Raw genomic sequence first — 14,874 nt, 5'->3', positions numbered from 1 at the left:
TTGTTATCCTGACTGGGTGTCGTATGAAGTCACGCAGGATAACCTCCCGGCATGCACATCACTGCGATCAGAGGGGCTGTGTGTGAGTCTGAAATGCTGCATCTCCAATCGGGTATGGAGCCTCTGATGGAGGCCCCTTACCACATGATCAGCTGTGATCATTGTATGAGCCAGGAAGTGCCGGTAAACAGCATTCCTCGGTTTCACACTGACAGGGAGCGCTGATAGGTGGCTCTCCCTGGGGGGGGGGGGGGGGGGGGTGTCAGTGCTGATAATCGACACATTGATTATCAGCACAACCCCATCAGCTGTACCACTGCAGCTGCCAAAAAGGTGCCCATCAGCTACCAGTCACTGCCCCATCAGAAACGGATGTAGGTGCCCATATCAGTGCCAGCAGTAACATCTGTCAGGACCTTATCAGTACCTCATCATCCATGCCCATCAATTCTACATATCAGTGCCAGTTGGTGAAGGAGAAAACTAAATTTTTTTTTTTTTTTTTTTTTTTTTAACCGAAACGAAGAGAAACAGTTTTTTATTTTTATTTCAGTCTTTTTTTAGTTTGTTTAACAAAAAATAAAAACCTCAGTGGTGATCAAATAGCACCAAAAGAAAGCTATTTGTGGGAAGAAAATGATAAAAAAAATTTAGTTTGGGTACATTTTTGAAAAGTGTGATCTGATCTGACGTTACACTCTCTGGATCAAAATCGCATCAAAAGTCACATAAAAGTAGTGCCTGTGTACCAATGGGCTAATACTTTCCATGCAGCTTAGTCACACAAGTGTGAATGGAGCCCTAAACCTAGAAGCTGACTGGTTACTATGCACAGCTGCACCAGATTCTACAGTATGTGAACCAGTTTTAGTATAACCCCCCTCCCCCATTTGGTTCAATATTTTTTTTTATTCATTAACAAGGAATCGGATTAAAGTAATAGTGAGAAGTAGCCAATGGCTGCCTCTATTTGTCCATTGTAGTTTTCTTTAATCATACTTTGATATTTAGATACCAGGTTGTGTAATTAGATTATCTGTTCAGTCTCTTGAAACAATCTAATGTGATGAAAAGCCATTAGTGTTCCTACTGTTCTTGGTATGACAGCGAGTACAATTCCAAATCTGACCAGCAGATGGAGAAAATGTGCAGTTTACAACATTATCTATTCTAAAGCTAGGAGTTTGGATGCTCAAATACAGCATGCACAGTACTTGGCGGACCGTAAAGCTGAAGACTGACAGAAGAATCAGGTTTTAATATTAGTGGCTAATGACATCAAATGTTGGCCACAAAGCACAATGGTGACTATTCCAGTATACAATCATTGTTGGATGGGACACAAGGCAATTAGAAACAGCCCCCCCTTTTACATACCTGAACCCGATTGTTCCAACAATGAGAACGAGTCCAGCAGTTGCATCTGCTGTCTCGGGTCCTCATTAGATTGATAGCAGCAGGAGCCTTTGGCTCACACTGCTGTCAATCAAATCCAATGACGTGGAAGCTGGGGGGTGGGGCCATGTCCTGCTGTCTCTGTCTTGGACGCAGCAGGACTCGAGCGCGCCTGCGCAAGTGCCCCCATGGTATGTGGCTCTCCGTAGGGGCACTTGATGTGGGGAGGAGCCAGGAGCACCACCAGCGGACCCCAGAAATGGAGGATTGGGGCTGCTCTGTGCAAAACGCTAGCACAGAGGAAGCATGACATGTTTGTAATGGTTAGTTAAAAAAAAATATATATTAACAATCACTTTAAAATCAAAAGGTATTCAAATGTCTATTTCTATCACATATGGCAAAAATACTTCTCATTTCAGGACAGTGGAGTTATGCAGATCATATTTTTTTTTATTTTTTATACCTCATTAGAGGGATATCCAGCCAGAAGTAAGTGGTGATGTATAGTGCCAGTATTGCTTAGTAATATTATAGAACCCCGCTCTCTGTTTTTACACACTGCTGAGTTTGTAGAGACCAATTTGCCTTAGGCCGGGTTCACACCGCTGCGGCTACGAGAATCTGATGTGATTTGCACCGCACTGCAGTGCAAATCACATCCGATCTCTGTGCGATGCGAGTTCAGCCATACAGATAGTATGGCTGAATTCGCATCGCACCCGCCCCAAAGTCGCACAGGACCCTTTTTTTGGTCCGCAGCAGAATCGGATCGCATGGGTGTTCACACCATGCGATCCGATTCCTGTCCGAGTTTGCAGATCGCACTGCGATATGCGAACTGATCTGGGGGTGTCAGTAACATTTCACTGACACTCCCAGCAGTTCGCATAGGGCAGTGTGAACTGCCGCCGGGAGGCATGCGATGCGGGAACCCGCCACGGATTCGCAGCGTTCCAGCATCGCTGCAGTGTGAACCCAACCTTAAAGCGAAGTTAAACTCTCCTATATTTTACAGCATGGTCTCCAAACTTTCTAAACGGACCAGTTTACTGTCCTTCAAATTTTAGGGGGGCCAAACTGTGGCCAGAGGGAGAAGAAAATGTCCTGGTGTCAGTGGCATTAAACAATGCACCGTGATTGGTATTAGGGAGAGTAATACTGCCCCATTGTTGGTATCACTTAGAGGAATAGTGCCCCATTGTTGGTGTCAGTGAGAGGAATAGTGCCCTGTCATTTGTCTCAGTGGGAGAAATAGTGCCCCGACGTTGGTGTCAGTGGGAAGAATAGTGTCCCACCTTTGGTATCAATAGGAGGAATAGTGTGCCATATTTGGGGTCAGTAAGTGAACAAGTGCCCTATTATGGGTGTCAGTGGCAGGAATTATGCCACACTGTTGCTGACAGTGGGAGTAAAAATCCTTCAAGAGCCAGATAAAAGCAAGAAGACCCCCAGGATGCAGTTTGGAGACCACTGCTTTATAGCCAAGGATACTGCTTCTGTTTGATTTGCAACTGTCATGGTGCTGAACATATGATTAGTTATGACACCAACCATTTGATGGTTTGACAGTTTGGTTGAGAAACGTGACGGTTAGCAATCCCGGGATTCCAGGAATGTAATGTTTTTTTTTTTAAACCATTAAATTGAAATTTAGTTCTGCTTTTATGATTTACTTCTGTTCAGTGGCTCCAGGCTTCAGCAAAATGGCAGCCTCCTGCAACAATAAACGGGAACAATGCTTGAAGCAATTTGCAGCACAGGCTCATTTTGGTAACATAATCATTAACCACTTTAACACATTAACACAATTGACGTCCTTTTTTACCCACAAATAGAGCTTTCCTTTGGTGGTATTTGATCAGCTCTGTGTTTTTTATTTTTTTATTTATTTATTTATTTATTTTTTGCACTTTAAACAAAAAAAGCGGCGATTTTGGGGGAAAAAAACACAATATTTTGTACTTTTTGCTATAATAACTATCCACAATTTTTTTTAAAAAGCTATTTTTTTTCCTCAGTTTAGGCCAATATGTATTCTTCTACATATATTTTTGGTAATAAAAATCACAATAAGCGTATATTGATTGGTTTGCGCAAAAGTTATATCGTCCACAAAATAGGGGAAAGATTTATGGCATGTTTTAGTATTCTTTTTTTTTTTTACTAGTAAGGGCGGCGATCTGCAATATTATTATTTTTTTTTTATATTGGGACTGTGACATTATGGCGGACACATTGGACACTTTTGACACATTTTTGAAACCATTGACAATTTTACAGCAATCAGTGTTATACAAATTCATTGATTACTGTATAAATGACACAGCCAGGGAAGGAGTTAACACTAGGGGGTGATCAAGAGGTTTCAATTTTGTTTGGGTACAGCGTCGCATGACCACACAATTGTCAGTTAAATCGATGCAGTGCCGAATCGCAAAAAATGGCCTGGCCATTGAGCAGCCAAATCTTACGGGGCTGAAGCGGTTAAAGGGCAAGTGCACTTTTGTCGGGAAAAAATAATGTAGCGTATAGCCGTATACAATTGCGACACAAGTTCTGTTGTAATTATTAAATATTACTTCTGTACACAGACTGTGTACTGACCACTCCCCAGAAACATCATTTCCTGCTTGCGTGGCTGGCTCACCAATTTTCCCAGAAGTCTGCTGAAGATACAAGTCAGATTTAAAGCATCCCCTGTAACAAAAATTTCATTTTTGGTGAGATATTCGCATCTAAAGGGATGCAGGTCAAACAAATGTCCTCATTAGTGCCCTGCAGGTGCAGCAGCTGATTGATAATTCTGAAACCACTCCTATTAGACCCACTCAGCACAGGGGCTTAAGCAGGGATTTCTTCAGAATAACAAAAGCTGGGAATCTGCAACAAAGTTTGTTATCCTTGCAATATACAGTGCCTTGAAACATTCCACATTTTGTCATGTTACCAGAACCATAAATGTATTTTATTGGGATTTTATGTGATGGACCAGGAGGGAAAATTATTATTATTTTTTATTTTTTTTTATAAATATGTGAAAAGTGGCGTGCATTTGTATTCAGCCCCCTTTACTGTGATACCACTAACTAAAATCTAGTGGAACCAATTGCCTTCAGAAGTCACCTAATTAGTAAATCAAGTCCACCTGTGTGCAGTTTAACCACCTGACATCTGCACTATGGGCGAATGACGGCCACAGCGCAGATGTGAATTCCCGGGAGGCCTCCTCTGTGCACGCTTCCTGCGCGTGCCCTGATCACCGAGTCAATGAGACGCGGGTGAGCACTGATACGAGTAAGGGGCTGGTCTCGGCACCTTACCATGTGATCAGCTGTCAGCCAATGACAGCTGATCACATGCTCCAAACAAAAGTTTGTGATTTTTTTTATTTTATTTTTTTCTTCTTCCTCACGCTGACAGCGGATGAGGGAAAAAAAAGCTGATTACCGGCTCATCTTAAAGGGACATCCGTCCCAAAAAGGAAGAGGCAATTATGCCTCATTTTTGCTGTCTAACAGTGCCACCTATCAGTGTAACCGAGCAGTGCCCATCACTGGCACCTATCGGTGCCCATCAGTGCCGTCTCATCAGCGTACATCAATGACGGACAAAAATTAACTGTTATAAAATTTTAAAACAAAATAAAAAAAGTAAAAAAAATATATATATTTTTTTTTAATTCTGTCTTTTTACATAAAAAAAATTGCACAGGTGATCAAATACCACCAAAAAAAAGCTCTATTTGGGGGGAAAAATGATAAAAATTGAATTTGGGTAATGTGTTGTATGACTGCGCAATTGTCATTCAAAGCGTATCAGCGCTGAAAATTGGTCTGAATAGGAGGGAGATTTAAGTGCCCAGTAAGCAAGTGGCTAAGCTCAGTATAAATATGGCTGTTCTGTGAAGCCCTCAGAGGTTTGTTAGAGAACCTTAGTCAACAAAGGCATCATGAAGGCCAAGGAACCCACCAGATAGGTCAATTTTTATTGCTGTCTGTATCTCCATTAGGAAGATTCACTCTCTATTTGTCCTGTTTACTGTTATCACCAAGAGTGAAAGAAAATCCCAAATATTGGATTGTCACCGGAACAGGAATAGAGGGGGAATCTTCTTAGTTCTGGTGACATCCAGGGATTTCCTCTCGCTTCCTGTTTTGGGTATGGGACAGGAAGTGAAGAGAAATCTTCCCAAGGGGACACAGATGGGGTAAAAGAAAATGACAGGCGTTATAACCCTCCCTTACTTTATCCAAAATAAAAAAAGTTTTGCCTTTCGTTACACTTTTTAACTGGATGGGTTTGACTCTGCTTATGTGTTGAAAACAAACTATAAGCTGATTGGTAACCTTTATTATTATACAGGATACAGTAGCTTTTATTATTATTATAGAGGGCCAACAGTTTGCACATCTTCTTACAATATAACTACAGCTTTTGTCTTCACACTCGGCAAATCCCCCCCCGTGTGCTTGGTATAAGAGCGGGGTGATTCAATCAGACCTTTGCAGGGTGTCCCCATGAAAGTCCCCTGCACAGTGAGAGCTTCTTCCCGCGGCCGGACTACACTTCCCGTGATGCTCCAGTCGCCGCGGCACATGCGCAGTGCGGAGCGGCTTGAGTTGTTTGTTCCAATGTAGCAGCAGCTGCTTTTTTTTTTTTTCCTCTCTCTGCGCTCCGGAGCCGCTTCTGTTCCCGAGTCTTCCTGAAGTCATTGAGCTTCTTCCCCCTCCAACCTTCCCCCTTGTCCGTGTCCAGCCCGCTCCCTCCTCGCTCCCAGCACCAGTCCTGTCACACATGATCCACAAATGAGAAGGAGAAAACGATGGAACTGCATATTCTAGAGCACAGGCTGAAAGTAGCCAGCATAGCCAAGGACAACATCCAGCTGTTTACCTATGGACTCATCAAACTTGCCTTCCTCTCCTCCAAGACCAGGTAGGGGGAGGGGGGGGGGGCACTGCATGGGGGGGCAGAACAAGTTGCTGGCATTGTATAGACTTGGACATGTCACACCAAGATGAATGAATGGAACAGGTGATGGGGCAGGGTGTACAATGTGTGTAGAATGGGGGGTGGGGGGTCACCTATGGCTTTGTGTTGGATGGTACAGCTAACTGTTCTGCATCCATTGGGAACAATGGCCGGGGTTCTGATAAGGGGGAGTGGCAGTCTATCCAGAGCATGCTGAAATGTGCTCACATATTATTTGGGGCTTTTGTCTCCCCTCTCGCTCGGCTCTGCCATTGTTGGTAGAAAGTCATGGATTCCACCTCCTTGTCTACTTTTCTGGCTTCGTCAGAAGATGAGTCGAAGCTCCACTAATGACTCCGGTGTAGGCCAGCCTCTCAAGAGTTAAACAGTTAACTCAATTATTCAGTAATAGCTACTAAACGCGTTCCATCTCTGTGCCCCTTGGGGTGCCATGCCTCATCGCAGACCATTTACAGGGTGATTGGTCATTTATGTTGGTTTTTAGAAGGCGGGTGATCGACATAAACAATGCTTGGTGGTGTTATCTAACTCCGTGCTACTTATCTGTTACAGGTAATTTATACAGCGCCAACATGCAGTGCTTCACATATTGTACATTCACATCAGTTCCTCACCTCAAGGAGTTTACAATCTAAACCAGCTATACATAATCTAAATTCAGCTGGTTAACCACTTCAGTACCACGCTATAGCCAAAAGACAGCTACAGCACGGTAATATAGCTCTGGGAGGACATCCATAGATGTCCTCCCAAAACCCTGCCCCCCTGGGCCACACAGCTAATCACAGATCGGGATTAAGGGCCAATCACAGTGTTGCTTTACCATGTGATCAGCTGTGTCCATTTAAAGCTGAGCACATGTAAACAGACGTGCCAGTTATCAGCAGTCCTTTCGCCATGCGCTGTGTCTGTCAGGGAAGAAAAAATGCTGATAACCTGCAAGACTGCCAGCCTGCTGTTTACATTGATAATCGGGGCACCAGAGCTTTTTTTTTCAGGGGGAACTTGGTGGAACTTAGTTCCGCCACCTCTGGCTCAGACCCTTTGTTGCCTGCTCACCACAATCGCTTGTAAACACAGAAGTCTGGTTTCTGTGTTTACAAGTGACAGCTTTGCACTCTGTGTATGTAATGCAATCCTGGTATTTAATGCCCCTTTAAGACTATCCTACTGTTTTCTTGAAATTTGACTGAACACACCCACTATTTGATGTGATTTGGAAGGTGTGTGTGTAGGGGGAGGGGTTTTGTGGGCCCATGGTTAAGTTTCAGCACCTATTGTTTGAGGAAAAAAAGCCATGCAGGGCGCTGATCATCAGTGCAGCCTCATCAGCACGCATCAGTGAAAAATAAAATTTATTTTGTTTGTTTATACAATTTTGCAAATGCATCACTTTTTTTTTTTTCCACTGATGGGCACTGATTGGGTGGCACTGATGATCAAAATAAAAAGTGTTTCTTAGTTTCTGTTATAAAATTTAGCAAATAAGAAAAACTTTTTTTTTTGTTTTGATCATCCGTGACACCTAATCTGTGCCCATCAGTGCATCCTCATCAGTGCACATCAGTGAGGCCCCTTTTCACACTGCCAGCATTTTTCAGGTGCTACAGCACTAAAAATAGCGCTTGAAAAAAGCGGCTACTTTCACTCCAGTGTGAAAGCCCAAGGGCTTTCACACTGGAGCGGTGCCCTGGCAGTGCGTCACAAAAAGTCCTGCCAGCAGCTTCTTTGAAGCGGTGAACTCACCGCTGCTCCACCACTGCTCCCCATCGAAATCAATGGGGCAGCGCTGTGATACCACCGGCAAAACTCTGATCCGGCTGAGTTTTGCGGGTGGATTTAACACCTTTTTGGCCGCTAGTGGCCAAATAGCACCACTAAAACGTGGTGGCAAAGGGCTCTGAAAAAGCAAAATTACTTATATGCCAAATTTTATAACTTCTTTTTTTGGTTTATCAAAAAACACCAGTGGTGATTAAATACTACCAAAAGAAAGCGCTCTCTAAATGATAAAAAAACCATATGGGCACAGTGTTGCATGGCCGTGCAATTGTCATTCAAAATGCAACAGCGCTAAAAATTGGCTTGGGCAGGAAGTGCCCAGTAGTGAAGTGGTTAAGCAGGGACCAGCCAAATTACAATCCATTTATTGGCAGTATGGTTGTACAGAAGTCTATATCGTCTGATCAACGTCTGCACAACCCTACTGTTGCAATGTTCACAGTCTATCAGCACAGCTGGCTATAACTGGCAGTGCTGATCGGTGTATTCTGATGGTGGGGAAGTCTCCCCACTGTTAGAATACAAAGGCACAGCAGGAAGATTCCCCCACCCACACATTTGAGTCAATGAATCAAGTCAAACCTATTGTTTGAAAAAAAAAAGAAAAGAATCATCTGTGAGTTGCATTACAAACCTAGTAGGGCCAATTTAAACAAGAGTCGATTGAGCTCCAACATGTCGTTGGGAGTGTGAGAGGTAGCCCAAGTAAGCACAGGGAGAACATGCAAACCCCATACAGATATCATCCTAACTGGTATTCAAAATGGGCACCCTAGTGCTGCAAGGCAGTGGCCACCATCCTCTTATGTTTTCATGTTTACGGATTATTGATTTAAAGTGGTTAGCTGCAATTCAGTTTCATTAGTAACCACATGAAATGCAAGTAAGTTTACTTACCAGTCATGTACACTCTGTACCTGACACTTTTTGTTCCAGCTTTCGGACTTCTGTCATGGCCGAGATGGCACGGTCAACAGCACCCCCTTTCCTGACCACTGCCTGACCACAAGTCTAGTAAGGTGACAAATATTGAATCAGCTGTGATTGATAGCATTTGTCTTGAAATCAAGTGCTTTCACATCACTAGGTATTGGCAGAGTGTCAGCTCTCCTCCAATTCCCTTGTCCTTTGGTCGCCAGGACACTAGTGGCCTGAGCTGAACTGTGTCATTGGTTGCAAAGGTGCAGGCAGCTGGATTTTATATATATATATATATATATATATATATATATATATATATATATATATATATATATATATATATATATATATATATATATATATATATATATATATATATATATATATATATATAATTATTGGTTGCTAATTTTCAGGCAGCCAGGCTGCACAGTGTTATTGGTTGCTTGGGTGCAGTCAGCCGGACTATACTGTGTCATTGATTTCTAGGATGCAGGCAACTGGACTTCACAGTGTCATTGGTTGCTAGGGTGCAGGCAGCTGGACTGTGTACGATGTCATTGGTTGCTAGGATGCAGGCAACTGGACTGTACGTTGTCATTGGTTGCTAGGGTGCAGGCAGCTAGACGGCACAATGTCATTAATTTGCTAGGATGCAGGCAGGGCTGTACAGTGTCATTGGTTGTTGTAATTCAGTTGTCTGGCTTAAACAGTGGTAAGGACATGGGTGACCAGGGCACACAACATCATGCATTTTGCATGTTCATCCTGTGCATGGGTGGGTTTCCTTTGGTTACTCTGGTTTCCTCTCACACTCCAAGGAGATGCTGGTAGGTTAATTGCCTCCTCTTGCAATTGGCCCTAGAATGTGTATGTAATGTGCGGGGTTCAAGGCTCTTGAAAGTGAAGTACAGCCAAAGCTCGATCTGCACTCCTGTGACCCTTTTTCAGTTGAATCCCACTGTGGGCCTGATGTTGCAGAGCTGGTCCAGGCTCAGGCAAGATCTCGACAATGAAGTTGAGATATGCCCGCATGCCTGGACCAGCACCTGGCTCAGCCTCTCCGTGAGCCACTGAGAGCTTAAAGTGGTTAAGCCACTGTCTCATCTTTATATCACCCCCTCTGTCCGAATAAAAAAAACTGTATCCTTGTGTCTGCTTTAGATAAAAAAAACAAAAAACAAAGCTGATTTCTGGAGTACAGCCAAAGCTTGTTCTGTTTTTAACAGCGTCTCCCAGTGATCATGTGACTCCAGGCTCTCTGCTCTCCCCGTCTGATGATGGCTCCAGAGGGCGGGGGCTGAGATTCCCCTGCTGACATGAGGAGAGAACATGGAGTCACGTATTAGCTGGGAAATGTTGTTAAAATGGGTAGAAATCTGCTTTGTTTAAACAAAGTACAGACACTAGGATACAGCTTTTTATCTGACAGAGGGGATGATTTAAAGATGAGATAGTTTTGAAGCACCAAGGAGAGGAGCAGAGTAGTGCTAGTGAGAGCTGACAGGAGGGGAGAGGGGGGGGGGGGGTGGACGGACTGGCAGGATTAGCCAGATATTTCAGGTTTTACAGGGGGCCAAATTACACAGCACAAGCACTGTGCTGTATAACATGCTTTAAAAGAGCAGGATCCATCTTTCTTTTTTTTGGGGGGGGGGGGTTAAACGCTTTAATCTGGCTGCACCCTGGTTCTCAGTGGTAGAGTTGGCAGGGACAGACGCACCATCCACCTAGGAAAGTTTGATTTAGAAATAGAAACAAACCCATACTCCTCAAGTCTTTTATTTTTTTTTTATTTTTTTTCAATAACATACATGTTATACTGTACTACTTGCTCTGTGCAATGTTTTTTCACAAAGCAACCCCTATCTTTTAAAAGAGAAAATTAATAAATAAATCATGCATATCAATAGGATAATTATCAGACACTGTTATATGTATTTCACGTATTCTATTTCTATCTCTTGCGTCTTATCTTACCTCTCTGCAAACTCTAGATACGAGATGAAATTGCTTGCATGTTTCCATCAGCCACAAGATCTATCCAACTGGTTGTACAAATGTTCTTTGTGCTTATGATTTTGTCTAAGGTCAGTTAATAGGAGAGTCTGGAAAACACTTGTGTAACCATCTGGAGGTTGTGGCTGTGTTATCATTGTAGTGCTTTGTTGAGATTACTCAGTGTGTATGATGTGGCCTTGTATCTTCCTCTCCTTTACCACCCTGTTAGTATAAGTGGTTTATGATGAGAGATAATGTGACTGAGTGGGCTGGGTAAACAAAGATGGCAGAATTTTTATTTTACCCACACAGCTAACCAATGGAATGCTGGCATGTCAAATTCTGACTTGTAACACAAATCCTTTTCTTCTTTTTAGTGAACTTTGCTATTTAACACTTTTTGGCAAATGGCCATAACTTGTATAATTTTGATTGCATACACAAGTTCTGTTGTACCTGTTTTGATTGCGATTTATCACAGAAAAACATATTATTTTATATTAAATTAGTAACTTTTCTTCCTGTGTATGTTATAGAATTCTGATCTATAACTATACGAATATACCAATCATCAGGGACGGCAGCTGAGCGCTCTCTCTAATACACACACACACACACACACACACACACACACACACACACACACACACACACACACACACACACACACACACAAAATATTGCATTGCAAAAAGTGAGTATACCCCTCACATATCATATCTTTTTCATGTGACAACACTGAAGAAATGACACTTTGCTACAATGTAAAGTAGTGAGTGTACAGCTTGTATAACACTGTAAATTTGCTGTCTCCTCAAAATAACTCAACATACAGCCATTAATATCTAAGCCACTGGCAACAAATGTGAGTACACCCCTAAGTGAAAATGTTCAAACTGGGCCCAAACTGTCAATATTTTGTGTGGCCACCATTATTTTCCAGCACTGCCTTAACCCTCTTGGGCATGGTGTTCACCAAAGCTTCACAAGTTACCACGGGGGTCCTCTTCCACTCCTCCATCACGCCTTCATGGAGCTGGTAGATGTTAGAGACCTTGCCCTCCTCCAACTTCCGTTAGAGGATGCCCCACAGATGCTCAATAGGGTTTAGGTCTGGAGACATGCTTGGCCAGTCCATCACCTTTACCCTCAGCTTCTTTAGCAAGGCAGTGGTTGCCTTGGAGGTGTGTTTGAAGTCGTTATCATGTTGTAATACTGCCCTGCGGCTTAGTCTCTGAAGGGAGGGGATCATGCGCTGCTTCAGTATGTCACAGTACATGTTGGCATTCATGGTTCCCTCAATGAAAAATTGCAGATCGCTGCCATTACTAGTTAAAAAACAAAACAATAAAAACATAAATCTATCTCCTATTTTGTAGACGCTATAACTTTTGCACAAACATATATATTATAATATATATAATTTTTTTTTTTTTTTTTACCAAAAATATGTAGAAGAATACATATCGGCCTAAACTGAGGAAAAAAAATTGGGATGTTATAGCAAAAACTACAGAATATTGTTTTTTTTTTTTTTTTTTGTTTATAGCACAAGCAATAAAAACTACAGAGCTAATCAAATGCCACCAAAAGAAAGCTATATTTGTGGGGAAAAAGGACGTAAAATTTGTTTTGGTACAATGTTGCACGACCACGCAATTGTCAGTTAAGGTGACGCAGCGCCGTATCGCAAAAATGGCCTGGTCAGGAAGGGGGCCAATCTTCCAGAGCTGAAGTGGTTAACACCTGCTCCCCATTCACACCGGAGACCTTGTAACACTAACGAGTCACATGACACCAGGGAGGGAAAATGGCTAATTGGGTCCAATTTGGACATTTTCACTTAGGGGTGTACTGACTTGTTGCCAGTGGTTTAGCCATTAATGGTTGTGTGGGGACATCAAATTTACACTGTTATACAAGCTGTACACTCACTACTTTACATTGTAGCAAAGTGTCATTTCTTCAGTGTTGTCACATGAAAAGATATAATATTTGCAAAAATGTAAGGAGTGTACTCACTCTTGTGAGATACTGTATATGTACCTACACTATATATGTCATTTATATGTCTATATACATGCAGCAGACTATACTGGGAAAATCTCCTATATGAACTGTATCTGATTATGTGTAGAGAGCCACCAAGCTTCTAATGGAATAGTAAATTATGCAGTTTGTTGGGGGGGGGGGGAAACCGAAGTGCTGTATTTCTTCAGTCACCATATCACAAATCCCCGGTCATATGACTTTCTCACTATGCATAAGCTAATGATCACAAGAGAAAACGTGGGAAGAAAAGGGGTTAGTTACATTTCAGATGACATGAGACTGGCTTATATGGGGGTGTCTGTCCAATCATGCTCATCAATGGGAGTTTGTCCTCCCATGTGCTGAAAAGAGGACTTTGAGGTCACACTTCTTTCATTCATAGATGCTCATCTGGACTAGATCAACATTATTATACAGCCTGATCTTAAAGTGATTGTGTAGAAATGAAAGGCACATTTGTGTATAGATATTAAAACCATTATAACCCCCCCCCCCCCCTTTTTATACATCTATATCTATCTTGTTGGGACGAGTCTGATCATTGGAGGAGAGCAGGATGAGCTCCCAGCAGAACTATAGAACTGACCATATTGTGTTCTACTGCTTAGTGTGGTCATCTTTTAATAGGAAAGCAGAGGGACTGACAGGAACACCAGGGTTTTCACACAAAGGGTGTAATACAAAGAGAACAGGATAGTTTTTCATACAAGAACACGTGTCGGGACTATGAAATGTTGGGCTTACATGCTCTCTAACTTGATTCTGGAAGGAAATTACTCAGAGATTATCCAGCCAGGGGGGTAAAAACCTATCATTATTGTTATCTAGGTCATAGACCTTAGAAGACAAAAGAAATGATCCAACAGTCAAAACATTCTTTAATAGTCCAATAATGAGCACATTTACTTGCATTTGCAGATGCTAACCATGAGTCAGTCTTATTACAGGCAAAAAAAACACCACCTATAACTACAACTATGCAACTCAAGCCAATATCCTCCCCTCTAACCCCCCACCTAAATAGCACTTGGACCTCAAGCTTCTATACTTTCCCTTCGGTAACGTTTGTCCTCTGCTTACTTGCAGATCACTATATGTGAATCTGAGCCGCAGGAAGGATGTACATATCTGCAGACAGAGGTGACGATTGTCTGCACACAGATCCAAACTGTGATAAACACTCAAGGTTCATTGAACTGGCTTTACATTGAATCTGGGGCATGCCTATGAACAAGTCAAGTGTTACTAAAGTCACTTTTTATTTAATTTTTTTATTAAAATAGCAGGCGTTCTACTTGCCTGCTCAGTCCTCCCCTGCTGGCGATCTTTGCCCCTCCTCTGTGTCCCCCCACAGTAAGCTGTTTGCTATGGGAGCACTTGGTACCTGATCGCTCCTGAGCTGTGTGTCTATGAAGCTGTGCTTGGCACCTTCCTCACTGAATTTGATTGACATCGGCTCCTACTGCTGTTCCAGTCCCTGTGTGAAGAGGAAGAGAGGGAAGAGGAGATACAGCTGTACACAGTGCTGGATCTCTTCTCCCCTCTCTCTCCCCCTTCTCACAGGAAAGGGAGAGGACAAAGCAATAATATTAATTTTTTTACCTTAGTAAACTTAGTACCTCTTCTTCTTTGCATTAAGATAAAAAATATTTTCTCAAGTCATCTTCCAGGACGGCACACCTGAGAGATGAGAGGCTCCTCCCTACAGGAAACACAATCAATCGACAG

At 42.5% G+C, this 14,874-nt stretch overlaps 1 protein-coding gene across 1 annotated transcript in view; it reads left to right on the top strand.

The window, feature by feature from the left end:
* Positions 1–6,036: 6,036 nt before the first annotated feature.
* CASTOR2 (cytosolic arginine sensor for mTORC1 subunit 2) overlaps positions 6,037–14,874 on the top strand; it is a 265,353-nt gene continuing 256,515 nt past the window's right edge. Inside the window, exon 1 of the mRNA XM_077482300.1 lies at positions 6,037–6,333. Within this exon, the coding sequence (XP_077338426.1) occupies positions 6,221–6,333 (113 nt within the window). The 5' untranslated portion in view covers positions 6,037–6,220. The remainder of the gene's footprint in view (positions 6,334–14,874) is intronic.

This window comes from Lithobates pipiens, unplaced genomic scaffold (assembly GCF_037356315.1).
Source record: "Lithobates pipiens isolate NorthernLeopardFrog02 unplaced genomic scaffold, aLitPip1_a1.2 Scaffold_16, whole genome shotgun sequence".
Lineage (NCBI taxonomy): Eukaryota > Metazoa > Chordata > Amphibia > Anura > Ranidae > Lithobates > Lithobates pipiens.
This window is presented reverse-complemented; position numbering and strand designations above follow the sequence as displayed.